The sequence below is a fragment of the Callithrix jacchus genome, chromosome 22, assembly GCF_049354715.1.
Source record: "Callithrix jacchus isolate 240 chromosome 22, calJac240_pri, whole genome shotgun sequence".
Lineage (NCBI taxonomy): Eukaryota > Metazoa > Chordata > Mammalia > Primates > Cebidae > Callithrix > Callithrix jacchus.
The window spans coordinates 44,117,183-44,144,345 of record NC_133523.1 but is presented as its reverse complement, the minus strand read 5'-3'; the positions used below and the strand labels follow the sequence as shown (position 1 = coordinate 44,144,345).

Here is a 27,163-nt window from a genome sequence, read left to right as displayed (position 1 = left end):
GCTTTGCTTTTTGCGCCTTTTATCTTGCCATTGGCTCTCCCGCCCCATCACACACACCCCTACTCTGACACTTCTGCCTCTCGGGCAAACTTCTCTCCAGTTCCCTTCCACTCCCCCTTCACTTCTCTCTGCTCCTCTTCCCCCAGGTCAGAGCTCAGCAATTCCTCGCTCTTTATGTTCTCCTGACCTCTCGGGCAGCTGCCTCTGTCCTGTTCTGTCTCCTGCTCTCCCTCCCCCCAGCTCCTTCCCTTCCTCCTCTGTCGCCCCTTCCACAGCTGCTCTTTCCTCCCCCTCCCCATCCTCTCTCCCCCTGGGTCACAGAGACGGCCTGGGGTGGCTGCGCCCCATTGAGGCAGGGAGTGTCTCTGACGCTGGTGGACATTTCTGCTGCGTGGCCCAGTTCCCAGCCTGGACTTGCTGGGTCTGGCTGCCTGGCCCTCTCCCTGCCTCGCACCACCTCCTCACCTGCTTCACGTTCCTGCTTCCTGCCCCGGTCTCTAGGCTGACGCTGTTCTAGGGGTGCCACCCTCAGCTGGAGGGGCACTGTCCTCTGTCCCCAACCATTTCCAACCACCCATCTCCCTTCTCTCTCTTGCTCTCCCACACTCACACACCTCTTCTGTCCTCTCTGTTTCTTTCTTGCTCACTCACCCAGGCTGGAGTGCAGTGGTACAGCCTCAACGTCCCAGGCTCCAGTGGTCCTCCCACCTCAGCCTCCCAAGTGTTGGGACCACAGGTGTGAGCCACTGCACACCTATTCTCTGCCCTTTTTAGTATTTTTTCCTTTGTCCCTTCAGTCTCCCTTCCCTCCCAGTGTCTGTCTCTCTCACCCTCTCTCCTCTCCAGCCCTCTCCTACCCTCCTGTCCTCCCCTCTCCCCGCTGTCCCCCTCCATCAGCTCTGCTGTCTCTGCCCCCCTCCAACAGCTCCGCTGTCTCTGCCCTGCTTCCATCAGCTCCGCTGTCTCTGCCCGCCCCTCCATCAGCTCCGCTGTCTCTGCCTCCCTCCATCAGCTCCGCTGTCTCTGCCCTGCTTCCATCAGCTCCGCTGTCTCTGCCCGCCCCTCCATCAGCTCCGCTGTCTCTGCCTCCCTCCATCAGCTCCGCTGTCTCTGCCCTGCTTCCATCAGCTCCGCTGTCTCTGCCCGCCCCTCCATCAGCTGCGCTGTCTCTGCCCCCCACTCCATAGCTCCACTGGCTGCCCCCCCATCAGCTCCACTATCTCTAACCCCCCCATCAGCTCCGCTGTCTCTGCCCCCGCTCCATCAGCTCCACTGTCTCTAACCCCCACTCCATCAGCTCTGCTGTCTCTGCCCCCACCTCCATCAGCTCCACTGTCTCTAACCCCCCCTCTATCAGCTTCACTGTCTCTGCCTCTCCCGTTTGTTTCCTCTCTTCCTGTTCTTTTTTCTCACTGTCCTCTCTGCTGCCACCCTCCTCTTTCTCACTTCTCTCCCTGTCCAGTTCTCTTCTCTCCTGTGCCCCTTCTAGCACATTCTCTGGCTTTTCTTCTCCTCTCCCTCTGTCCTCCTCCCTCCTCCTCTCCATCCTTTCTCTCCTCCCTGCCACTCTCCTCTCTGTGCCCTTTTCTATTCTGTCTCACAGTCCCCTAGCTTTCTTTTCCTTCCTGTTCCTGGCTCTCTCCTTTTTCTCTCCTCTTGCTGGAGCTTCCCGCTCTTCCCTCCCTCCCTCCCTCCCTCCCTCTCCCTGGGCAGTCGGCCCCTCTCCCTCATGTCCATCTCCCTGGGCTGCTCCCTCCTTCACCCATTTCTCTGCCTCCCTCTTCTCAGAGCTCACCAGCCGTGGCTCCTACCCTCTCCCTGTCTCCTTCCTGTCCCTTTTTTCACTCCATCTTTCTTTCCCCTTCTGCCTTTTCTTCTCTTTCCACTTCTGGCCCCCACTCTTGTCTCCTTTCTCCGTCTTCCTCTTTCCTCTCCCCCTCTGGCTGTCCCTTCTTTCCTTTTTTTTTCTTTTTAAAGAGACGGGTCTCATTATGTTGCCCAGGCTGGAGTGCAGTGGTTATTCACAGGCTCAATCCCACTGCTCATCAGCACGGGAGTTTTGACCTGCTCTGTTTCCAACCTGGGCTGGTTCACCCTCCTTAGGCAACCTGGTGGTCCCCTACTCCTGGGAGGTCACCATATTTTTTTAAAAAAATTTATTAAATTTATTGTACTTTAGGTGCATACTATACCTGGCATTTCTCCCCATGTTATCCCTCCTCTCCTTCCCCACCTCCCAATGTCTCACCTAGCCCCCTGCAACTGCCCACAGTGTGTGATGCTCCTGTCCCTGAGTCCATGTGTTCTCATTGTTCAACACCCACTAGGAGTGAGAACATTCGGTGTTTGGCTTTCTGTTCTTGTGTCAGTTTGCTGAGAATGATGGTTTCCAGATTCATCCAAGTCCCTACAAAGGACATGAACTCATCGTTTTTTATGGCTGCATAGTATTCTGTAGTGTGTATGTACCACATTTTCTTTGTCCAGTCTATCATTGATGGGCATTTGGGTTGGCTCCAGGTCTTTGCTATTGTACACAGGGCTGCAATGAACATATGTGTGCATGTGTCTTTATAATAGAATGATTTATAGTTTTGGGGTATATACCCAGTAATGGGATTGCTGGGTCAAATGGAATTTCTATTTCTAGATCCTTGAGAAGTCGCCACACTGTTGACAAACATTGTCTTCCACAATGTCTGAACTAACTTACGCTCACTCCTACCAACTGTGTAACAGTGTTCCTATTTCTCCACATCCTCTCCAGCATCTGTTTCCAGATTTTTTTTTTTTTTTTTTTTGAGACGGAGTTTCGCTCTTGTTACCCAGGCTGGAGTGCAATGGCACAATCTCCGCTCATCGCAATCTCTGCCTCCTGGGCTCAGGCAATTCTCCTGCTTCAGCCTCCTGAGTAGCTGAGATTACAGGCACACGCCACCATGCCCAGCTAATTTTTTGTATTTTTAGTAGAGACGGGGTTTCACCATGTTGACCACGATGGTCTTGATCTCTTGACCTCGTGATCCACCCGCCTCAGCCTCCCAGAGTGCTGGGATAACAGGCATGAGCCACCGTGTTTCCAGATTTTTTTAATGCCATTCTAACTGGCGTGAGATATCTCAATGTGGTTTTGATTTGCATTTCTCTAATGACCAGTGAAGATGAGCATTTTTTCATGATTTTTGGCCTCATATATGTCTTCTTCTGAAAAGTGTCTGTTCGCCGGGCGCGGTGACTCACTCCTGTAATGCCAGCACTTTGGGAGGCCGAGGCGGGTGGATCACGAGGTCAAGAGATTGAGACCATCCTGGTCAACATAGTGAAACCCCGTCTCTACTAAAAATACAAAAAAATTAGCTGGGCATGGTGGCATGTGCCTGTAGTCCCAGCTACTCAGGAGGCTGAGGCAGGAGAATTGCCTGAACCCAGGAGGCAGAGGTTGCGGTGAGCCAAGATCACGCCATTGCACTCCAGCCTGGGTAACGAGAGAAACTCCATCTCAAAAAGAAAAGAAAAGTGTCTGTTCATATCCTTCGCCCACTTTTGAATGGGGTTGTTTTCTTCTTGTAAATCTGTTTCAATTCCTTGTAGATTCTGGTTATTAGCCCTTTGTCAGATGGGTAGATTGCAAAAATTTTTTCCTGTTCTGCTGGTTGCCAATTCGCTCTAATGATGGTTTCTTTTGCTGTACAGAAGCTCTGGAGTTTAATTGATCCCATTTGTCTATCTTGGCTTTTATTGCCATTGCTTTTGGTGTTTTAGTCATGAAATCCTTGCCTATGCCTATGTCCTCGATGGTTTTGCCTACGTTTTCTTCTACTGTTTTTATGGGGTTAGGTTTTATTTAAATCTTTGATCCATCTGGAGTTAATTTTAGTGTCAGGTGACAGGTAGGGGTCCAGTTTCTGCTTTTTGCACATTGCTAGCCAGTTTTCTCAACACTATTTATTAAACATGAGTCCTTTCCCCATTGCTTGTTTTGCCAGGTTTGTCAAAGATCAGATGGTTGTAGATGTGTGGTGTTTCTTCTGGGGTCTCTGTTCTGTTCCATTGGTCTGTGTCTCTGTTTTGGTACCATGCTGTTTTGATTACTGTAGCCTTGTAGTATAGTTTGAAGTCTGGCAGTGTGATACCTCCAGCTTTGTTCTTTTTGCTTAGGATTGTCTTGGCTATGCGGAGTCTTTTGTGATTCCACATGAAGTTTTAAGTGTTTTTTTCCAGTTCTGTGAAGAAGGCAATTGGTAGCTTGATGGGGATAGCATTGAATCTATAATTACTTTGGGCAGTATGGCCATTTTCATGATATTGATTCTTCCTAACCATGAGCATGGAATGTTTCTCCATCTGTTCATGTCCTCTCTTATTTTGTTGAGCAGTGGTCTGTAGTTCTCCTTGAAGAGGTCCTTCACATCCTTTGTTAGTTGTATTCCTAGGTATTTTATTCTCTTTGTAGCAATTGTGAATGGGAGTTTGCTCTTGATATGGCTGTTTGTCTGTTATTGGTATATAGGAATGCTTGTGATTTCTGCACATTTATTTTATATCCTGAGTCTTTGCTGAAGTTGCTTATCAGCTTGAGATTTTGGGCTGAGATGACGGGGTCTTCTAGATATACAATCATGTCACCTGCAAATAGAGACTGTTTGACTTCCTCCTTTTCTAATTGAATACCCTTTATTTCTTTTTCTTGCCTGATTGCTCTAGCTATAACTTCCAGTACTATGTTGAATAGGAGTGGTGAGAGGGCATCCTTGTCTATTGCCCGATTTCAATGGGAATTCTTCCAGCTTTTGCCCATTCAGTATATTGGCTGTAGGTTTGTCATATATAGCTTTTATCATTTTATGATACGTTCCGTCAATACCTAGTTTACTGAGAGTTTTTAGCATGAAGCACTGTTGAATTTTATCGAAGGCCTTCTCTGCATCTATTGAGATAATCGTGCTTTTTGTCTTTGGTTCCGTTTATGTTATGGATTACATTTATGGATTTGCGTATGTTGAACCAGCTTTGCATCCCCAGGATGAAGCCTATTTGGTCATGATGAATAGGTCGCTTCTTGATGTGCTACTGCAATCTGTTTGTCAGTAGTTTATTGAAGATTTTTGCGTCAATGTCCATCATGGACATTGGCCTGAAGTTTTCTTTTTTAGTTGTGTCTCTGCCTGGTTTTGGTATCAGGATGATGTTGGTCTCATAAAATGACTTAGGGAGGATTCCCTCATTTTGTATTGTTTGATACAGTTTCAGAAGGTATGGAACCAGCTCTTCTTTGTACGTCTGGTAGAATTTGGCTGTGAACCTGTCTGGACCTGGGCTTTCTTTGGTTGGTAGGCTATCGATTGCTGCCTCTACGTCAGCCCTTGTTATTGGTCTATTCAGGATTTCAGCTTCCTCCTGGTTTAGTCTTGGTAGAGTACAGGTGTCTAGGAATTTATCCATTTCTTCTTGGTTTACTGGTTTATGTGAGTAGAGCTGTTTGTAATAATCCCTGATGGTAGTTTGTATTTCTGTGGGATCAGTGGTGATATCCCCTTTATCATTTTTTATTGCATCTATTTGATTCTTCTCCCTTTTCTTTTTTATTAATCTGGCTAGCAGTGATCTTTGAAGGGTTTTTTGTCTCTATCTTCAGTTCTGCTCTGATCTTAGTTATTTCTTGTCTTCTGCTAGCTTTTGAGTTTTTTTATCTTGCTCCCCAAGCTCTTTCAATTTTGATGATAGGGTACTGATTTTAGAACTTTCCTCTCTTCTCTGGTGAGCATTTATTGCTATAATTTCCCTCTCAGCACTGCTTTAAAGGTGTCCCAGAGATTCTGGTAAGTTGTGTCTTCATTCTGGTTGGTTTCGAATAACATCTTTATTTCTGCCTTCAGTTCATTGTTTATCCAGTCAACATTCAGAAGCAAGTTGTTCAGTTTCCAAGTGGCTGTGCGGGTTTGAGTGTGTTTCTTCATCCTGAGTTCTAGTCTGATTGTGCTGTGGTCTGAAAGATTGTTATTCCTGTTCTTTTGCATTTGCCGAGGAGTGATTTGCTTCCAATGATGTGATCAATTTTATAGTAAGTGCAATGTGGTGCTGAGGAAAATGTATATTCTGTGGATTTGGGGTGGAGCATTCTGTATATGTCTATTAGGTCCACTTGGTCCAGCTCTGTATTCAAGTCCTGGATGTCCTTGTTAATTTTCTGGCTCGTTGATCTAATATTGACAGTGGAGTATTGAATTCTCCCACTATTATTGTGTGGGAGTCTAAATCTCACTTTTGGTCATTAAAAGCTTGCTTTACGTATCTGCATGCTCCTGTGCTGGGGGTGTATATATTTAGGATAGTTAGCTCTTCCTGTTGGATTGATCCTTTTACCATTATGTAGTGTCCTTCTCTATTGATCTTTGTTGAAGTCCATTTTATCAGAGACTAGGATTGCAACCCCTGCTGTTTTTTGTTCTCCATTTGCTTGGTAAATCTTCTTCCATCCCTTTGAGTCTATGTGTGTCTTTGTATGTGAGATGGGTTTCCTGAATACAGCACACCAATGGGTTGTGACTTTTTATCCAGTTTGCCAGTCTGTGTCTTTTGATTGGGGTGTTTAGGCCATTTACATTCAATGTTAATATTGTTATGTGTGAATCTGATCCTGCCATTTTGTTACTGGCTGGTTTTCTTTCCCATTAGTTGACTCATTTTCTTCATTGCATTTTTGGTCTTTGCCAATTGGTTTGCTTTTGGAGTGACTGGTACTTGTTCCTTTCCATGCTTAGTGTTTCTTTCAGGAGCTCTTGTAGGGCAGGTCTGGTGGTGACAAAATCTCTCAATAATTGCTTGTCCTTAAAGGATTTTATTTCTCCTTCACTTACAAAGCTTAGTTTGGCTGGATATGAGATTATGGGTTTAAAGTTCCTTTTTAAGGATGTTGGATATTGGCCCCCACTCTCTTCTGGCTCGTAGGGTTTCTGCCAAGAAATCTGCTGTGAGTCTGACTGGCTTCCCTCTGTAGGGGACCTGACCTTTCTCTCTGGCTTCCCTTAGCATTTTTTCCTTCATTTCAACCTGGTGAATTTGATGATTATGTGACTTGGTGTTGCTCTTCTTGAGGAATATCTTGGTGGAGATCTCTGTATTTCTTGAATTTAAATGTTGGGCTGCCTTGCTATGCTTGGGAAGTTCTCCTGGATACTATCCTGAGCATGTTTTCCAGCTTGGATTCATTCTCCCCATCAAATTCAGGTACACCAATCAAGCGTAGATTAGGTCTTTTCACGTAATTCCATATTTCCTGGAAGCTTTATTTCTTTTCACTCTTTTGTCTCGTCTTGCCTTCTCTTTTTATTTCATTGAGTTGATCTTCAATCTCTGATATCCTTTCTTCTGCTTGATCGATTCAGCTATTAAAACTGGTGTTTGCGCCGGGCGCAGTGGCTCACGTCTGTAATCCCAGCACTTTGGGAGGCCGAGGCAGGCAGATCACGAGGTCAAGAGATGAGACCATCCCGGTCAACATGGTGAAACCCCGTCTCTACTAAAAATACAAAAAATTAGCTGGGCATGGTGGCACGTGCCTGTAATCCCAGCTACTCAGGAGGCTGAGGCAGGAGAATTGCCTGAACCCAGGAGGCAAAGGTTGCAGTGAGCCGAGATCACACCATTGCACTCCAGCCTGGGTAACAAGAGCGAAACTCTGTCTAAAAAAAATAAAATAAAACTTGTGTTTGCTTCAGGTAGTTCTCGTGCTGTTTTTTCAACTCCATCAAGTTGTTTATGTTCTTCTCTAGGCTGGTGGTTCTAGTTAGCATTCTGTCTAACCTTTTTTCAAGGTTTTCGGTTTCTTTGAGTTGGAACATGTTCCTTTAGCTCTGAAAAGTTACTATCCACCTTCTGAATCCTGTTTCTGTCAATTCTTCACACTCCTTTTTGGTCAAGTTGTGATCCTGTGTTGTTGAGTTGTGATCCCTGGAAGGAGAAGAGGTATTCTGCTCTTTGATGGTTTCACCTTTTTTGCACTGGTTTTTTCTCATCTTTGTGGATTTACCTGGCTGTGGTGTCAGAGAGCAGCTTGATGATGTCGCTTGTTTGCCTGTGGAGGCACTACTGGGTTTCTAGGGACTCCATCAGGTTACTAGGGAAGGTTCCTGTGTCTTGTTTATACTGGGAGATCAGGCCCACCTCTTCTGCTGACCTGTACGCACTGCTAGGTTGTCAAGAACACTGTCCCTTTGCTACATAGGCTTCCTGTGTATTTTGTTAAAACGTAACCCAGTCCCTTCCTCCACTGGGCTGGATCATTCAGGGTTCATCTCAGACTGTGGCACTGGCTGCACAACTGACTAGAGTTAGGGCTTCAGGCCTCTGGGGTTTGTTGGTGAGGGTAGGGACCCCCCCTAGCCACACCCAGCTGTCTCCCCCTTTCAGCTTCCTCTCTCTCCGGTCATGGGGTAGGGGCCTACCCAGTTACTCCCACTTGCAGCTCCCTCCCTCTCTGGCCAGTGGGGGGGGGCAGCGGCGATAGCTCAATATGCAGGCTCTTACTCAACTCCGTGCGTGTAATTCCCAGCGCTTAACTAGCAAAGATCCCCTGTTCCATGTATTGCTGAGGCTTTAGGGGAAGTGCTGTATCTGGACCGGAGGGCCAGAGGGGGAGCCTCCAACTCACTGGTCAGATGTACTTTCTGGGTGAAGCAGCACCCCTCCCCGCCCCGGTCTGCCCTAAGTGGGCTTTGCTCACCATTGGACCAGACCCATTGAAATGCACCTGGTACCTCAGTTGGAGCTAGGAGATCTCTGGATTTCTGCATCTCTTGCTGGTTGTTGTGTCTAATCGGCCATCTTGGATCTTCCTGAGGTCACCATATTGATGCCAAACTTAGTGCGGACACCCGACTGGCATAGCGCACTACAGCTCAGAACTCCTGGGCTCAAGCGATCCTCCCACCTCAGCCTCCTGAGTAGCTGGGACTCAGGCTCATGCCACCAACTCCTCCTGCTTTTTTCCTGAACTTTCGCCTCCCTCCTTTCCTCCCTGTTTCTCCAGTTTCATCTCCACCTCTTTCTCTCCTCTCCTCTGACTCTGTCTTTTCCTCTTCTCTGGACCTGTCTCCTCTCCTTGCTCCTGTCTCCTCCAGAGCTACCACTCCCACTGGCCTCCCTCCTCGGCGCCTCCTCTCCATCTCCAGGTGGCCCCTGCATCCCTGCCCGGTGGGCCTTTGCCTCCCTCTCCCATTCCTGCCTTGGCTGCTCCTAGGTTTCCAGGTACTGACCAGGAGGCAGGAGTCCACACTGAGGCCCAAACAGGCTAGCCCTGAGCAGGCCCCAAGCCTGAGGCCCAGGAGTGGACACACACCTTTGTGACTCCCATTCTATTTCTCTTTTCCATCTGTCTGGAACTCTGGACACTGCCTGGAGGAATCAGGCCTGCTCTAGGCCCAGGAAGGTGGAAACAAAGAAAATGCTCGGAGACAGGAAGCAACTTGCCTAAAGATACACAGCATGTAAGGAGCAGGGCAGGACTGGGTGGGGCCCCTGGGGTTGCCCAGGAATGGGCTCCTGAACCTGCTGATTCCTGGCCTCTTGTCTGAGCTCAGTGAGCAGGGGATGACACCTTTTTCTGCTCCATTCCACTCCCTCCCCAACTCTTCCTCTGGAAGCACCTCAGCCCTAGCGGGGGTACCTCACCTGAATTCCATTTCACAGATAAGAAAACGGTGCCCAGTGTTTCTGAAGAGCAGCAACTGCCAGGACAGGGACTTGGAAGGAACCTGACAATACCTGAGGGACCAACAGCGCCCCCTGAAGGACATGGAGAGAAGCCACAGGAGCCAACCTGAGGCATTCTGAGTGCGTGGAATCCTCTCTCATCACCTACTACTGGCAAAGAATGGAACTGCAACCCAGCTGTATGAGACACTGAGAATAATCCCAACCAAAAGGAACAGTGACCAGAATGCCTGGGGAAGGAACAGGGAATACTGGGTGCAAGGAGGGGGGAGGGAGAATTTGTAACATTTTGTAAAAATGAACATTTTTTACTCCTAATCAATACATAAACATCATGCTCAGCAAACTGGTATGAAACTCCTGAACTTCTTGCACATTTTCAGGTCATTCTGTGGGTGGGTGGATTGGCTCCCATGGAAATGCAAGTAGGGGTGTCTATGGCAAACAAAGGAAAATGGACATTTGTTCACACAAACCTGTCTGGGGAGACTGCATTACAGGAAATGGACCAAACTGAGTTTGTTTCCTTTGTAACAACACTGCTGTGCCTTGCTGACTGGAAGGCGAGTACAAGCAGAGGAGGATGGACTGACAGCTGAAAGGGCGCCAGTAATTAGCCCCGATCCTTACCAGGTAGTCTCTCTGATGGGTTAAAGAAACCTATAGAGGCCAGGCGTGGTCATTCACACCTGTAATCCCAGCATTTTAGGGGGCCAAGGCAGGTGTATCACTTGAGGTCAGGAATTCAAGACCAGCCTGGTCAACATGGTGAGTAGCAATCTCTACTAAAAATACAAAAGTTAGGGAACCAAAAGAGAGCCCACATAGCCAAATCAATTCTAAGCAAAAAGAACAAAGCTGGAGGCATCACACTACCTGACTTCAAAATGTTACTGGTACCAAAGCAGATATAGACCAATGGAACAGAACAGAGGCCTCGGAGGAAACACCACACGGCTACAACCATCTGATCTCTCACAAACCTGACAAAAACAAGCAATGAGGAAAGGATTCCCTGTTTAATAAATGGTGCTGGGAAAACTGGCTAGCCATGTGCAGAAAGCAGAAACTGGACCCCTTCCTGACATTTTACACTAAAATTAACTCTAGATGGATTAAAAACTTAAACATAAGACCTAACACCATAAAAACCCTATAAGAAAACCTAGCCATTCAGGACATAGGCATAGGCAAGGACTTCATGACCAAAACACCAAAAGCATTGGCAACGAAAGCCAAAACAGACAAATGGGACCTAATCAAACTCCACAGTTTCTGCACAGCAAAAGAAACAGTCATTAGAGTGAATCAGCAACCAACAGAATGGACAAAAATATTTGCAATCTATCCATCTGACAAAGAGCTGATATCCAGAATCTACAAAGAACTAAAACAGATTTACAAGAAAAAACAAAAAGGCCATTCAAAAGTGGGTGAAGGATATGGACAGACACTTTACAAAAGAAGACATACATGAAACCAACAAACATGAAAAAATGCTCATCACTGGTTATTAGAGAAATGCAAATCAAAACTACATTGAGATACCATCTCACGCCAGTTAGAATGTTGATCATTAAAAAATATGAGCCAGGCACGGTGGCTCACACCTGTAATCCCAGCACTTTGGGAGGCCGAGGCAGGTGGATCATGAGGTCCAGAGATCGAGACCATCCTGGTCAACATGGTGAAACCCCGTCTCTACTAAAAATACAAAAATTAGCTGGGCATGGTGGCACGTGCCTGTAATCCCAGCTACTCAGGAGACTGAGGCAGGAGAATTGCCTGAACCCAGGAGGCGGAGGTTGCAGTGAGCTGAGATCGTGCCATTGCACTCCAGCCTGGGTAACAAGAGCAAAACTCCATCTCAAAAAAAAAAAAAAAAAAAAAATCTGGAGACAACAGATGCTGGAGAGGATGTGGAGAAATAGGAACACTTTTACACTGTTGCTGGGAATGTAAATTAGTTCATCCATTGTGGAAGACAGTGTGGCAATTCCTCAAGGACCTAGAAATAGAAATTCCATTTGACCCAGCAATCCCATTACTGGGTATATATCCAAAGGATTATATATCATTCTATTATAAAGACACATGCACACATATGTTCACTGTGGCACTCTTTACAATAGCAAAGACCTGGAACCAACACAAATGCCCATCGATGATAGACTGGACAGGGAAAATGTGGCACATATACACCATGGAATACTATGCAGCCATAAAAAAACGATGAGTTCATGTTCTTTGTAGGGACATGGATGAACCTGGAAACCATCATTCTCAGCAAACTGACACAAGAACAGAAATCAACCACCACGTGTTCTCACTCATAGGCAGGTGTTGAACAATGAGAACACATGGACACAGGGAGGGGAGCATCACACACTGGGGTCTGTCAGGGGAATAGGGGAGGGACAGCGGGGGGTGGCGAGTTGGGGAGAGACAGCATGGGGAGTAATGCTAGATATAGGTGAAGGGGAGGAAGGCAGCGAATCACACTGCCATGTGTGTATCTATGCAACAATCTTGCATGTTCTTATGTACCCCAGAACCTAAAATGCAATAAATATATATATATATTTAAAAGATTTTTTTTTAAATACAAAAATTAGGAGTGGTGGCATACACGTGTAGTCCCAGCTACTCGGGAGGCTGAGGCAGAAGAATTGCTTGAACCTGGGAGGCAGAGGTTGCAGTGAGCCAAGATCGAGCCACTGCACTTCAGCCTGGGTGACAAGTTAAACTCCATCCCACCCCCCACTTCCCCCAAATAAGGAGCCCATAGTTTCCAGTAGACAATTTGGCGGTAGTAAAGAATTTTACAAAATACCAACGGTAGTCTTGTATGTTTTAGGATTGCTTGCCATGCAGTCTAAATGCATTTAGGAGCATTCAAATCCCCCAGAGGGAGACTCTCTCCAAAACAAAAGATACAGTGGGCTCCACGGTGACAAACTATGCTCACCCCGGACTCTGGCACCCACTTCCCTTCCCTGGAGGTGGCCTTAGTTTTCTGTCCCCTGATATTCTGCAGCTATTATCCACATAAAGCAGCAGGTGCACATGTAAATAGTTTCGCAAGTGCTGCTCTTTTCCCACCTTCTATTGACATAGCTGGGCGGTTTCCATGTCTGGTATAAGGTGCACCTCATTCCATGGCACGGACGCCTTGGAGTGTGTCGCTACCGATAAATAAATAAAGAAAAGCCTGTAAAAAGATAATCCCTCCGCCGAGCACGGTGGTTCACACCTGTAATTCCAACACTTCGGGAGGCCAAGGTAAGAGGACACTTGAGTCCAGGGGCTTGAGCCTGCAGTGAACTATGTGCCACTGCACTCCAGCCTGGGTGGCAGAACGAGACCCTTCTCAGGGAGGGGCAAGTACTACACATTACTTACGATCTGATTGGGCTAGCACAGACACCTCAGGAGGGAAAATAAAACATGAAATAGGAGTGATGAGAGAAGAGTAGCCGAGAGAGCTCAGCGGGTGTCAGACCGAAGAGGGGATGAGAGAAGCCAGCATGGTGGCTCATACCTGTAATCCCAGCATGTTGGGAAGTAGAGGAAGGTGAATCACTGTGTACAGTTCAAAACCAGCCTGGGCAACATGGTGAAACCCCATCTCTACAAAAAATACAAAAACTAGCTGGGCGTGGTGCACGCCTGTCACCCCAGCTACTTCAGAGGCTGAGGGAGGAGCCCTGAGCCTGGGAGGTGGAGGTTTCAGTGAGCCAAGGTCTTGCCACTTGCTCTCCAGCTTGGGCGACAGAGCAAAACCCTGTCTCAAAAACAGAAAGAAGTGACGGGAGGGAATGCAACTTCCGCCCATGCGCCACGCCCGGGTCCTGACAGTCAACCCCAGTGAACGCACTCCCGTTAACAAGCGCATTTCCGATCTGCCACCGGGATCCATTTTAGTCATACATCCCGAGATCGTTCTCCCCACACCCAGCAGACTGGACCAGGGCATTCACCGGGGCGCCATTTATAACCACACAATACAGGAGGCGAGCTTGAGGGTCCAACATTCGAGGGCCAGTTTAATAGACCGTCACAAGACACAGCTGAGCTTCACACAGCCTCAGTGAGGTCGGGGACAGCCATTCCTTGGGTTTCTGAATAACATATCAAGTGAGCAGTCAATTGCAGTCAAGCCTGTACTCAGGACCGTCTTGTTGCTTCTGGCTCTGGAAGCTGTGACTCTTCAGAACATTCACACATTTCAGCGCATCGTGGATGTTTTTAAATAGACTTCGGGTGTGCACAGCAAAGGTCGGGGCAGGACGCTGGGCGGTGGGGAGGAGGGTGGAGGGGTTCTATTTACAGTGTCTCGCCTTTGACTCCACTAACTGTTGGTTTTGTTTTCTTTTTTACCTTAAACCTTTCCCTTCAAGTCTGGAGGCCTGTCACTCTACAGGCAAGGACTCCTTGTCTGCACTAGGCAGATGTCAAACCTGGACACCAGGGACGGTGCTAGGAGTGGGGCACAGGAGTCTCTGGCCATCCAGCCTTGGCTCTTGCACACCTCTGCCCCTAAGGAGGGGAGCCAGGGTGCCCCCAAGGGGGCACAGAAGGGAGGCTGTGTCCCAGTCCAGTATCAGAACGAGGGGGTTGCTGCAGGAGCCTGGATGGGACCACCTAGCCCAGCCAGGGGCAGGAGGGTGAGACCACCAGGAACAAAGGCACAGAGGCTGGAGAGAAGGCGGCATGTTCCCAGACTGCACGGCTCGGGGTAGAGGGAGAGGGGTCAGAGCTGGAACAGTGGCCAGGATCTCGGGCTCTATTCCATGGGCACTGAAGCCCCTGGGGCTGCAAGGGGTGACGGGGGAGGCAGGCGCAGGAGACGCAGGCGCAGGAGACACTGGCACCTGTGCCAAAGCCCCAATCCAGCCACTCCTCTGCCAGCAGGAAGGCAGAGGACAAGTGGCTGGCCCAAGTTCCTTGTGGGACAGGGGAAAACGAGGGGCCAGCAAACCCTTCTTGAGATGGCTGAGGACATGGAGGACTCCAGCAGAAAGGGAGGCCCCTGGGTGTGCAGGACGGGAAGCTGACCAGCCTGGGCCCTCACCGGCCACTGCCCCCACCCCCGCCCCCACCCCCACCCCCACCCTGGCCCCCAGTGTCCGGTGCTCCTGACATCATGAGGAACAGGACGACGGGAATGATGTACATCCACTGCGGCCAGACGGAAGGACAGACAGACACAGAGAGAGAGAGAGGGGGAAGGAGGTGAGTGTGGGCAGCACCCACTCAGGGGATGGGGGAAGGTGGGGCCCGGTGTGAGGAGAGGCCAAGTGAGGGGGGGCGCCCAGATCCCCTACATCACTACAGGTTGGGGAGGGCCGGTGGGGTGCAGGGAAGGGCAGGGGCAGGGGTCTCGGTCCTCACTCAGGCCTCCTGCGGTGGTGGTGCGGGCCCTGGCGCAGCAGGACGCAGGGCTGTAAGCAACACGGCCCCCCCCAGGATGAGGTGCCACTGGGGAGGGAGGAAGCGCAGGTCAGGGATAGCGGGCAGCTGTGGGGACCTAGGGCCAGCGAGGAGCAGGAGGGTGCTCAAGTGGGAAGCAGGGCAGGGCCCAGCAGGCAAGGGCTAAGCCTCCAGGCCTCAGTTTCCCTGCAGCTCAGGGGCTGGACTATCTGGGAGGAGTGGGTGAGGCCCTCGGGCAGGGCGCTCAGCATGGCAGGGCTCAGCCATGCCAGCCTCAGCATCCTCCTCGCCTCCCTTGGGCCGCGCCGGCCTCCTTGCTGGCCCTATCCTGCATGGGGTCCTATGCCCCAACCTAATCCCAGTCTCCACACTCAGGGAACAGAGACCTGGGCGGAAGCCACCTATTCCATGAGCAGGGAAGCCTCCCATCCCCAGCATCCCCGCCCTGTGCCTCAGCCTCCAAGCTCCCCAGACTCAGACCTGCTGCTGGCAGCACAGGCCCCTCCCTCCTTGGCTCCAGGCAGCCTCCTGGGCACCCTGCTGCCCCCATGCCCCTCCCCGGGCCACATCCCTCCTAGACCCACTCCTCTCTCCTTCCTGTACAACCCCCGGGGAACCAATCGCCCTCCTTTCCAAGCCTCCCTGGTTCCTCTGAAATCTCCACTGGACCCTTCTTTTCCAGCCTCACAGCTCCAGCCTGGCTCAGGCCGAGACCTCCCCCAGGACCCTGTGCCCTAGAGCTGGCTGACCTCCCCTGACCACACCTCCTCGCCCTCCTCCTGCAAACAAGCCTTGACAGCTCCCAGCCCAGGTACCAGGAGGACACACAGGAGGCCCAGAGCACGAGGGGTTCCCACACAGGAGGTCGGGAGGATGTGGGGCCCACACGCAGGAGGCCCAGAGGATGAGGAGCAGGCCTGAACACCATGGGCAGGAGCAGGGAGGGCCTGGCCAGACACCGGCACTGTCAGGAAGGGAATGCGAAGGCAGGAGAGCCCCACTCACATATTTGGCGAAGAAGGACTTCTGCTCCTGGGGGTTCTTGGCCTTCTGGGCCTGCTCCATCTCTAGTCGCTCAATGAAGGCTGCCGTCTCAGGGCTGGCGGGAGGGGAGAGAAGGGTGAGGCCCAGAAAGGGCCGGGGCAGGCGGCAAGGGCGTCGAAAAGGCAGCAGACGCGAGCTCACCCTGGGGCTGTGGCAGGCGGCTGCAGCTGCACTGATGTGTTGAACAGCTCCAGGTCCACATCTTCCACCTCGTGGCCCCGGCAGCCCCCAGGGTATGTCACCACCGACACGCCCACCACATTGCCAGCCACGTCCACGTGCAGGGTCAGCAGGTCCGAGAGGTGCGACTCCACCAGGGAGCACTGCAGGGGGAGTGGGGTCAGGAGAGGTGCGGAGCCTGCCGCCTGGGCTCCACTCTAACCCCCGCCGGCCACAGGCCACGGCTCCGTCACCCTCAGGCACAAGCCCAAGCCCAACCACCCCCACCCCAGAGTCCTCACAATGCTGTCCCCATGAAAGCACTCGCCACCTGGACCAACCCCTCCAGACCAGGAGGCCCTGGAGCGCAAGGCCAGGTCTGAGTCTCCCAGGCCTCTGAAGGATCTAGAAACACTGGGGTTCAAATGGTGGAAGCAGGACCAGGGTAGGGGGTAGGGAGGAAGAGGAAGAAGGGGCTTATCCTCAACACCAACTCACCGCAGGGACAAAGGAGGAGACGTAGCCACCAGCTTCCACGCCATCCAGGGCCCCAGGTCGCCTCGGGACCCGGACCCGGTACAGGCCATTCAGGGCTGCCACATCCTGGGAACCGGAAAAGAGGGTGCTGGTCAGAGGGATGGTGCCAGCCCTGGACAGACTGTGATGCCCACCAGGACTCCACAAAGGTCCCTCTCCTGCCCCACCCACCTCACAGCCCACACTCCCCAGACTGGCCGACCTGAGTCTGCCTGGGACTCTTCCTGCTGGGGTGGTCTAGCTGGTGGGTGAAGCCAGCAACAGCTGGGGCTGCCCCACCTAGGGGAGAAGCCATCACAAAAAGAAACAGAGCCCAGCCCAACGATGGAGTGGGTCCTGAGGACACCATCCCTGTGCCTGTATCCAGCTGCACCTGGCGTCCACCCGACGCATGGATGCACCAGTTACACACACAATAAATTCTCCTTGGAGGCAGCTGTGACAGAGAATCACGTGGGCACCATGCACGAAGGCAGCTCACGCACACCTCACCACGTGGCCTCCAGAATCAAGCCTGTGCTCCCCAGCCTTCCCCAGCCTGGCCTGTGGGTGGAAGTGGGCTGTGCCAGCTTTTGCAAGCTTCCTCTCAACACTGCTGCTCCTTCTGTCCCTGTTTCTCCCCCTCTATCCTGCTGCCTGGAGCCCTGGTGCCTCTGTGCACGACCCCTAGGAGGACTGAGCCGGGCCTTAGAGGCTGCCACAGCGCAGGGCGGCAGGAGCGGGCTCCTGTCCAACCATGACTATTCTGAGGATCTCTTTTTCCTCACAAACAAATCTCCTCTAAGTGGACATGAAACAGCTCAGCTGAATCTGGAAGAGGAGAGGGGCTGATTGTGTGAAACCTGTGGGGGAAGAGGGTATGCAGGGAGAGGGAGCAGTGTGGGTGGGGACCTCCAGGCAGGACATCATGCCTGGTGGAGCTAGGACAAAGTGTGGCACCATTCCACCAGGAGTGGTCAACCGAGGACAGAGAGCAAGGGTGGCAGGAGGTACTGGAGGCCCACCTGGGCCTGGAGGGAAGGCTGCCGGGCACCAGCATGGGGCAGCTGAAGAGACAGCTGGATACCCTCTATCCCCATCCACACCCAGCCCTGAGTGTCCCGCCTCACCCGGAGTCGACCCCGCTCCTCCTCACTGAGCTGCCGCTGTGACAGGGACAAGGTACCATCCTGCTGGTTCCAGAGCAGAGAGCCTCGCTTCCGGAAGTTGGCACTGTCGTCTGTGAAGAGCTCAGGCTCAGAGACGCGCCCTCCCCACCCCACATCCTTCAACCCAGGCAGGACCAGGAGGCCCAGCTTCAAATTTTGGCCTGACCTCCACCCAAGTGACCAGGTTCCCTCCCCATCTTGGCCCCTATTTTCCTATCTGCAAAGTGGGGACACCCCCACCATGTCCCACCTCACAAGGCAACCCACAGCATACGCATGAACACCACAGCTCCCAAATCCTGCCTCTGCCTCGCCAGGTGACCCGGGGACAGCCACATAACCTCTCTGAGCCTCAGCTTCCCCAGCTGCAAAATATGGAAGCTGGGGAGTCCAGGAGTTCCCAAATGCCTGGCTGTGTCAGAATCAGGGAGCTATTCACTGAGCAGATGCCAGGGTCCAGGAGGGGCACCAGCTTCAGGGTTTGTGCCCTTGGGTTCGGGGCTTCAGACTCCATGGGCAGCACTGGGGATCGGCTCTGGGAACATGGATGCCTGCGTCATGGCGGTTTCAGTTTGCCTTTGAAGCTGGCCTCAGCTCTGCCACTTACTCACAAGGAGACGGTGTGTGGCGCCTTACTCTGAGCCTGTTTCCTCTTCTGGAAAATGAGACTGACACGATGACCTACCACCCCACGCAGCTGCTGTGAATGAGCTGATACTTGCAAAGTGTGGAAGCAGGCACTTGGCACTGATGAGGCTCTGAAATTACTGCTCTGCTGACCTTTTAAAAACTGAGATTTGGGCCGGGCGCGACAGCTCAAGCCTCTAATCCCAGCACTTTGGGAGGCTGAGGCAGGTGGATCACGAGGTCAAGATCGAGACCATCTTGGTCAACATGGTGAAACCCCGTCTCTACTAAAAATATTTTAAAAATTAGCTGGGCATGGTCGCACATGCCTGTAATCCCAGCTACTCGGGAGGCTGAGGCAGGAGAATTGCCTGAACCCAGGAGGCGGAGGTTGCGGTGAGCCGAGATCGCGCCATTGCACTCCACCCTGGGTAATGAGTGAAACTCTGTCTCAAAAAAAAAAAACAACCACCTGAGATTTGTCTTACAGGCAAGGGAGTATTTAAAGACAGTGTTTCTCTTCTTTCATGTCCTGCTTTTCCCAGCCTGGGGCGAAGCTGTTAGTAAATGGAAGTTAGTGAATGTAATGGACGGGAGGTGCCCGGGCGCCAACTCTTGACTTCTCAGGGCACCAACGTTAAATGTCTAGGAGAGGATGTGGCCTGACTCACCAATCTCAAATGAGTGCTCCAGCAGCAGCCCCACCGTACCGCAGGCCTCGCCCTCTCGGCCTTCCACCCCAGCCTGCAGAAGACACAGAAGGCCCCAGGTGAGAACCACCCAAGCCGTCAGCATGGCAGTCACCCACAGAGCCAAGGACAGATTGACTGGTGGGCTGAGGGTGGAGCCTTATCATTGCTGCTTGCCTCTATTTCACTTGGAACCACCCACTTCATGAATATTCATAATCTTGACACACACACACACACACACACACACACACCCCACCCCCAGAAAACCTGACCCTATAAACATGCCCAACCTCATTGCCAAAGCAACTATCCCAAGGTCACTTCCAAGGACTGCACCACAAATAATCATGAGCTCAAGGCCACCCTCTCCCAAGGCTTCCTTTTCATGCTAAGACCTCATTATCACCTGACAACCCCAATAGCCAAGATCCAGCCTGAGTTCAGTCCCTACTAAGCACATTCAAGATTCATGCTTTCTTTTCTCCAATCTCCAAACTTGCATATTCACGCATATTCAGGAGGCAAAACTCCTCTCCAATTCCTCAAGAGTGCCCTTCCCATGCCTTAATTTCTTTTTCCAAGACAGCGTCTCGCTGGCACCCAGGTGGTGATCTCAGCTCACTGCAACCTCTGCCTTTAGGGTTCAAGCCAATCTCCTGCCTCAGCCTCCCGAGTAGCCGGGATTACAGACACCTGCCACCACACCCAGCTAACTTTTGTATTTTTAGTAGTTACGGTGTTTCACCATGTTGAGCAGGCTGGTCTCGAACTCCTGACCTCGAGCGATCCTCCCGCCTTGGCCTCCCTAAGCGCTGGGATAACAGATGAGCCACAGGCCCTGGGTTCCCCACGCCTCTTTCATTTTAACCGCCCCGACTTCTGACTGGCCAAGATTCCAGCACACCCGCCCCGCCCCCTCATACATATTCCAGAGCTAGAGCCTTGCGACAGGTGCTCCAGTTCTCCGTCCCAGTCGCTGCAACCTGGTGCACTGCCGAGGACCCTCCTGGGCGTGCGTGACTGAACCTGTTTCCAGGGCTCTCCCACCTCTTCCCTATTGGCCCTGCGCAGCCTCCTTCCCGCTGTAACCCACCTACAGACCCCAAGACCCGAGACGTCCGTAGGCCGCGCCGGCTATGCAGAGCTAACGAGCACTCACCCCCCGCGCACCGGCCCCGACCCGGCAGCCGCTGCCCCGGGCTCGACTGGGCGCTGCTACCGCCATCAGCAAGAGCAGGAGCAGCCGGGTCGCCCCAGCACTGGCCGCCGCCATTTCGGCTCCTTCCCCCGCGCCAAGGGACGGATGCTAGCCAAGAGCCGCGGAGCACGCCGGGAGAAACAGGCCCCATCCTGACGTCCGTGCGCTTGCGCTAGGCTCCAGCGCCTGCGCACTGGCGCCCGTCCGCACCTGGGGCCCGACGTCACCAGGATGAGACCGCCTCTTTATCCCGAGGTCCAGGAGCCGCCCCTCCAGTGACGTCATCACAACCTCGGGCTCCCGCTTCTATGTGACGTCATCAAACCCACTCCACTTTGTGACGTCACAGTACCTGTAGCCCCACACCCTCGCTTTGTCCCTCGGCTCCTCCCTCCGCTCCAGTCAAGGTGCGGGGACATTGCGATGAAGAGGGAGCGAGGGCCTAAGCCCGCTTTTGGTGGAGCTGGGGAGGCGGAACTAGGTGGGATGGCAGGTGAGAGTGGGAGCCAGACCTGGAGAGGTTGGACCTGGTGAGGGAACCAAGTAAGGGATGGGGCTGGCAATTTGGGGAGTGTAAATTAGTTCAACCATTGTGGAAGGCAGTGTGGCGATTCCTCGTGGATGTAGAAATAGAAATACCGTTTGACCCAGCAATCCCATTACTGGGTATATAGCAAAGGATTATAAATCATTCTTTTATAAAGACACACGTTTATTGTGGCACTGTTCACAATAGCAAAGACTTGGAATCAACCCAAATGCCCATCCATGATAGACTGCATAAAGAAAATTTGGCACATATACACCATGGAATACTATGCAGCCATAAAAAAGGGTGAGTTCATGTCCTTTGCCGGGACATGGATGAAGCTGGAAACCATTATTCTCAGCAAACTGACACAAGAACAGAAAACCAAACACCACATGTTCTCACTCATAAGTGGATGGTGAACAATGAGAACACATGGACACTGGGAGGGGAACATTACACACTGGGGCCTGTTGGGGGTTGGGGGGCTAGGGGAGGGATAGCATTAGGAGAAATAATGTAGATGACGGAGTGATGGATGCAGCAAACTACCATGGCACGTATGTAACTATGTAACAAACCTGCATGTTCTGCACATGTACCCTAGGAATTAAAGTATAATAAAAATTGGTGGGCATCCGATACCCTGTCTTCTGTGCGGGGCTGTGCTGGACCATCCCCAGCTGGGGAGCCAGGCCCAGCTTTCTGGGTTCGACCCCCGGACATCACCCCCCTAGAATGCCTCCTGGTTCCAGCCTCTCCCACAGGCCTCCCCAGAGGGCTCCAGCGCCACCTCCTGAGCGGTGAGTTCGACCAGTTGCGGGACTTTCCCATCTTTGAGAGCAACTTTGTGCAGGTGGGGAGCCCCAGAACCCCCTCAGCCCAAGCTTTGGCCTGCCCCTCGACCTCCTCCTCACTTGGAAAGCCCCTGCCCCCACATAACGTCCATCTCGTGGGATTCCTGACTTCCAACTCCGTGTGACTTCTGGTGCCCCATACCTCTAGCTCTTTAGATTCTCTGTGAACCCTAGCCTCTAACTCCCTTGCTCCAGCCTGATTTTCAACTCACCTGGTTCATGACCTTTTCCCCTGTCAGGATCCCTAACCTCTGATCCCTCCCCAGTTCCGCCCCCACATCCATCCTGCCCCTAACCTCTCACCTCTGGCCCCAGGTGACTCGGTTGGGAGAAGTTGCCAACAAGGTCACCATGGGGGTGGCAGCCTCCAGTCCAGCCCTGGAGCTCCCGGACCTCTTGCTGCTGGCCGGTCCTGCCAAGGAGAACGGACACCTGCAACTCTTCGGGTGACTGCCCCCACCGCAGCTGAGACCCCCTCCTCCCTCAGCTCCTGGCACCTCCCCTCCGGGCACCACCCGGGGGCCAGGACCCCCGGGGTGCTACCAGCCCTCCCAGAGCTGCCATTTACCTGGGAGAACAGGGACAGAGGAATCCTCCAGGGGCCAGAAATCAGGGACTAGACAGACCTGAAGAGGACAGTCCTCAGCCACGCCCCAGCAGGGCTCAGGAGAATGACCATGTCCGCAGCGCCTGCTCATGCCAGATGCCCCTGGGCCATGCATGTGATCTCACCTCTGACCTCATATCCTCACATGGTGGGGTCCCTTAGTCCCATCCTTCAAAGAGCTAAACTGAGGCTGAGAGAGCTGGGAGCCAGTTGCCCAGGGTCCCACTGTGGCTCCGGAGTGGGCAGGGATTGGAACGCCAAGTTTGTCATGATCTCACTGTTCTTGAACCCACCTGTGCCTCACTCCACACTGCCCATGCCTGTAATCCCAGCACTTTGGGAGACCGAAGCGGGCAGGTGTTCGAGACCAGCCTGGCCAACATGGCGAAACCCTGTCTCTACCAGAAATACAAAGATTAGCCTGGCATGGTGGTGGGCGCCTGTAATCCCAGCTACTTGGGAGGCTGAGGCAGGAGAATCGCTTGAACTTGGGTGATGGAGGTTGCAGTGAGCCAAGATCACGCTACTGCACTCCAGCCTGGGTGACAGAGTGAGTGAGATTTTGTTTCAAAAAAGAAAAGAGAGAAGGGAGAGACAGGAGAAAAGAACAACAGTAATGCAAACACGAGAAAACAAGCACAAAACAGACAGCACCAGCTGCTCCTTTCTCTCACCAGAGGCTCCTGCCCAACTCCAGCTGTGAACACCGAAACGTTACGTGTTTATAATATATTCACAGAAACATTCTGCCAGTGGCTTTCACTTTATTATTTTTTTGAGACAGTCTCACTCTGTCGCCAAGGCTAGTGTGCAGTGGCGCGATCTTGGTTCACTGCAACTTCCACCTTCCAGGTTCAAGCGATCCTCCTGCCTCAGCCTCCCGAGTAGCTGGGATTACAGGTGCCCTCCACCACACCCAGCCAATTTTCTATTTTTAGTAGAGACAAGGTTTCACCATGTTGGCCAGGCTGGTCTTGAACTCCTGACCTCATGATCTGCCCACCTGAGCCTCCCAAACTGTTGGAATTACAGGTGTGAGACACCGTGCCCAGCCTGCGCAATTGGACTCCCTTTGATGACTGCATAAGCTCCCCTGTTGTAGACACCAAGTTGTGTCCAGCCTCCTGGTGTTAAGGTGATAGGCAACATCCTTAAACAAATGCCTGCCCTTAGACGACTTGGGTTCAAATCCTGGCTTCAGTTCATCACTGGCTTTGGCCAAGCTTCCCCTCCCTGCCTGTGCCTCAGATTTCTCATTTGGTTGATGAGGATAAGAGGTTTGTCGGGGGGAGGGGGGAAACTGAGTAAATATAATAGTACCTGGGTCAGAGTAAGTTCCCTATAATGTCAGCTGTTACTCTTCTATTTGGGGAACAATAATCAAGCCGCCCACTGAGGGACGCTGAGGTTTTGTCCAGAATCTCGGTTACAGGCAGTGTGGCAGGGGACATCCATGCATATGTGTCTGTGCGCAGGTGTGAGAGTGTCTGTGTGATCCATTCCTGGCAGCGATATTGCTGGGCCAGAGAGGCCACCTGGCTATCCAGTGTTGTGGCTGAGAACACTGGACCTGGACTCCAATACCAGCTGTGTGACCTGAGCCAAGATCCCCACTCTTTCCTGACTGCTTCCTGCTCTGCCCTGTTGGACCTTGAAACAGGCCAGGGGCCTGAGCAATCGATTTACCCAGATGCTCAACAAGCACCCACTGAGCACCTGGCATGTGTTAGCCATGGGCACCAGGGAAACACCACTGGACAAAACAAGCCAAATCCCTGCCCTCCGGGAGCTCGCACTCTACCAGGCAGGCAGAGGGAACAGGTGGCCATTTGTCAGATGGGCAAGGCCTGTGGGGCTACATCAGACAGGGAAGGACTATGAGTGAGTCTCACAGGGTGGATGCGGTTGAAATAGGCCAGGGGTGACCAGGTACAGTGGCTTGTGCCTGTAATCCCAGCTCTTTGGGAGGCCAAGGTGGGCAGATCACTTGAGGTCAGAAGTTCCAGACCAGCCTGGCCAACATTGTGAAACCCCATCTCTAGTAAAAATGCAAAAATTAGCCCGGCATGGTGGCGGGTGCCTGTGATCCCAGCTATTCAGGAGGCTGAGACAAGAGAATCACTTGAACCCGGGAGGCTGAGGTGGCAGTGAGCTGAAATTAAACCACTGTACTCCAGCCTGGGCAATAGAGCAAAACTCTTATCTCAAAAAGTAAAATAAAGAAATAGGCCAAGGGAGAACTCCCTGAGAACATGCCTCCTGAGAAAAACAGAGGGGGTGAGTCGTGGCTGGAGGAAAAGCTTTTCAGGTGGAGGGAACCATACGTGCAAAGGTCCTGGGGTTGGACTTAGCCTGGGTGTTCATGAAACAGCAGGGAGGCCAGTGTGGCTGGAGGTGCAGGAGGTGAGGGCAGAGAAGGAACCAGAGGCTCTGCAGGCCTATGGACCACGGTGAGGACTTTGTTTACACTCCCGTCTTGCTGAGCCACCGGAGGGCTCTGAGCAGAGGGACCCGAGCTGCCCAAGGTGTTGGCCTGCGCCCTCTGGTGGACTCGTGGGGAACTGACTGGAGGGGCTGAGGGCTGAGGCAGGTGGCAGGCAAAGTGAGGTGACTCATGCCTCTAACCCCATCACTTTGAGAGACCGAGACAAGAGGATCACTTGAGCCCAGGAGTTGGAGACCAGCCTGGCCAACATGGTGAAACCCCGTCTCTACTATATAAAAATGAAAAAATCAGCCAGGCGCGGTGGCACACCTATAGTCCCAGCTGCTCTGGAGGCTGAGGCAAGAGGATTGCTTGAACCCAGGAGGTTGAGCCAGGAGAGTCTCGCTCTGTCGCCCAGGCTGGAGTGCAGTGGTGCAATCTCGGCTCACTGCAACCTCTACATCCCAGGTTCAAGCAATTTTCCTGCCTCAGCCTCCGGAGTAGCTGGGATTGTAGGCGCCCGCTATCATGCCTGGCTCGTTTTTTGCACATTTAGTAGAGACAGTCTGCCATGTTGGCCAGGCTGGTCTCGAACTCCCGACCTCTCGGTCTCCTAAAGTGCTGGGAGTACAGGTGTGAGCCACCGCACCCAGCCCCACGTGGCAATTTCAAGTAGGCAGTTGCATATTGGAGTCTGGAGTTCAGGGGAAAGGACTAGTGGGAGACAAAAAGGAGACGTGTGGCTGGAAGAAAGATGGAAATGGACTCACATTCAAGAGGCGATGGAAGTGGAAAAGGATTTCTAGGCCAGAGGGAGGGGTGGCGAGGTGGGGACCCCTGACCCTGACAGTGCGGGATGACCTGACGGGGTCAGAACCTGAGGCGGCCCCTTCCTCCCACCCAGGCTGTTCCCTTTGCAGTTCGTCCAGCTCTTTGTCCACGACGAAAGCCGCTGGCAGCTCAAGGTCAAGCTGAGCAACCACCGAACCTTCTACTTACAGCTGCAAGCCCCGCCCAAGACCCGAGAGCGGGAGTTCGGCCAGTGGGTGCGGCTGCTCTACCGCTTGCACTTCCAGTCAGCTCCTGCCGTGCCCTTCACACAGGAGTACCAGGTGCTGAAGGATGGAGATGGGAAGGGCGATGATGATGAAGAGGAGGCCCAGCTGGAGTGGGAGGAGGTGAGGGGAGAGGGGAAGCTCTGTGGGGCTGAAGAGGGGAGGCATCTGAGGACTCCCGGATCTAAGAGAGGAGGGACTGGGGGTCTGGACTCCTGGGTCTGAGGGAGGAGGGGCTGGGGGTCTGGACTCCTGGGTCTGAGGGAGGAGGGGCTGGGGGTCTGGACTCCTGGGTCTGAGGGAGGAGGGACTGTGGCCTGGACTCCTGGGTCTGAGGGAGGAGGGGCTGGGGGTCTGGACTCCTGGGTCTGAGGGAGGAGGGGCTGGGGGTGTGGACTCCTGGGTCTGAGGGAGGAGGGACTGGGGCCTGGACTCCTGGGTCTGAGGGAGGAGGAGCTGTGGCCTGGACTCCTGGGTCTGAGGGAGGAGGGCTGGGGGTGTGGACTCCTGGGTCTGAGGGAGGAGGGGCTGGGGCCCTGGACTCCTGGGTCTGAGGGAGGAGGGGCTGGGGCCCTGGACTCCTGGGTCTGGAGGCAGAGGTGACCCAGGGTTATGGGGTCTGTGGGTAGAAGCCAGCAGGCTCTATAGGGCCTTGGCGGTCCTAATCAAGGGGGCTGTCGTGTCCTACTTGGGAACACACACAGCCACCCACACCTCTGCCTGTGACATACCGCAGTAGGGCCTGGAGAGGGACACCCTGAGTTCTGAAGGAGTGAGGTCAGCCAGACCCAATGTCCAGTTCTCTGTAGGGCCTTGGAGGTCAAGGTAGGGCAGGGGGTGATGCCAGTTTTAGAAGCTGGGGCGCTGGAATCTGTGTCCCTCTTGAGACGTCTGGCTCTCCCTGCCATTCCAGTCAGTGCAGAGTCCCTCCCCACCCCCCACTCCCTAACTGCAGGCCAAGGCCTCTGAAATGAACTCTCTCCCCCCAGCTTCAAGCCTCAGAAGCCAGACTTGAGCCCCAGACCTCTGAACTTTGGGGCCTCTGAGTCTTCTAACATCCTTCGAGGTCACCAAAGGGCCAGAGATCAAAGGACCTTGCCTCAGGACGAGGCAGATGAGATATTAAAGTTAATAAAGATCA

General features: G+C 52.7%; 2 protein-coding genes and 1 long non-coding RNA gene across 5 annotated transcripts; 2 read left to right on the top strand and 1 right to left on the bottom strand.

The window, feature by feature from the left end:
* The first annotated feature begins 3,831 nt into the window (after nt 1–3,831).
* Nucleotides 3,832–10,057, top strand: LOC103790018 (uncharacterized). Its single transcript, XR_616239.5, has 2 exons — nt 3,832–9,485; nt 9,688–10,057. It is a non-coding gene; the product is annotated as an uncharacterized LOC103790018 (long non-coding RNA).
* A 3,673-nt stretch (nt 10,058–13,730) lies between these two features.
* Nucleotides 13,731–20,663, bottom strand: EMC10 (ER membrane protein complex subunit 10). Of its 3 annotated transcripts, none has more exons than XR_013530850.1 (8): nt 20,511–20,663; nt 19,331–19,403; nt 17,994–18,103; nt 16,846–16,950; nt 16,330–16,511; nt 16,150–16,243; nt 15,106–15,241; nt 13,731–14,892 (listed from the first exon to the last, which is right to left on the bottom strand). XR_013530850.1 is itself a non-coding variant. In XM_002762405.6 (8 exons), the coding sequence occupies exons 1-7, from the start codon at nt 20,622–20,624 to the stop codon at nt 15,106–15,108; spliced, it is 765 nt and encodes a 254-aa protein (XP_002762451.1). In that variant the 5' UTR covers nt 20,625–20,663; the 3' UTR covers nt 13,731–14,892. The 3 variants fall into 3 exon arrangements, 2 of the variants coding, with proteins under 2 accessions (XP_002762451.1, XP_002762450.1); XM_002762405.6 differs by having other exon boundaries at nt 15,106–15,192; XM_002762404.6 differs by lacking the exon at nt 15,106–15,241.
* A 309-nt stretch (nt 20,664–20,972) lies between these two features.
* GARIN5A (golgi associated RAB2 interactor 5A) lies at nt 20,973–27,163 on the top strand. Its single transcript, XM_078359610.1, has 5 exons — nt 20,973–21,038; nt 21,686–21,934; nt 22,251–22,381; nt 25,872–26,145; nt 27,012–27,163. The coding sequence occupies exons 1-5, from the start codon at nt 20,973–20,975 to the stop codon at nt 27,066–27,068; spliced, it is 777 nt and encodes a 258-aa protein (XP_078215736.1). The 3' UTR covers nt 27,069–27,163.

Bases quoted from the DNA above. Each gene is read 5' to 3' on its own strand.
- GARIN5A (XM_078359610.1), top strand. From the start codon at position 20,973: ATGAAGAGGGAGCGAGGGCCTAAGCCCGCTTTTGGTGGAGCTGGGGAG. The intron at 22,382-25,871 runs GTGACTGCCCCC...CCTCCCACCCAG, and splicing joins GGACACCTGCAACTCTTCGG to GCTGTTCCCTTTGCAGTTCG. The intron at 26,146-27,011 runs GTGAGGGGAGAG...CTCTCCCCCCAG, and splicing joins CCCAGCTGGAGTGGGAGGAG to CTTCAAGCCTCAGAAGCCAG.
- EMC10 (XM_002762404.6), bottom strand. From the start codon at position 20,624: ATGGCGGCGGCCAGTGCTGGGGCGACCCGGCTGCTCCTGCTCTTGCTG. The intron at 19,404-20,510 runs GTGAGTGCTCGT...TGTCTTCTGCAG, and splicing joins TCGGGGCCGGTGCGCGGGGG to GCTGGGGTGGAAGGCCGAGA. The intron at 16,512-16,845 runs GTGAGTTGGTGT...CTCCCCCTGCAG, and splicing joins TCTCCTCCTTTGTCCCTGCG to TGCTCCCTGGTGGAGTCGCA.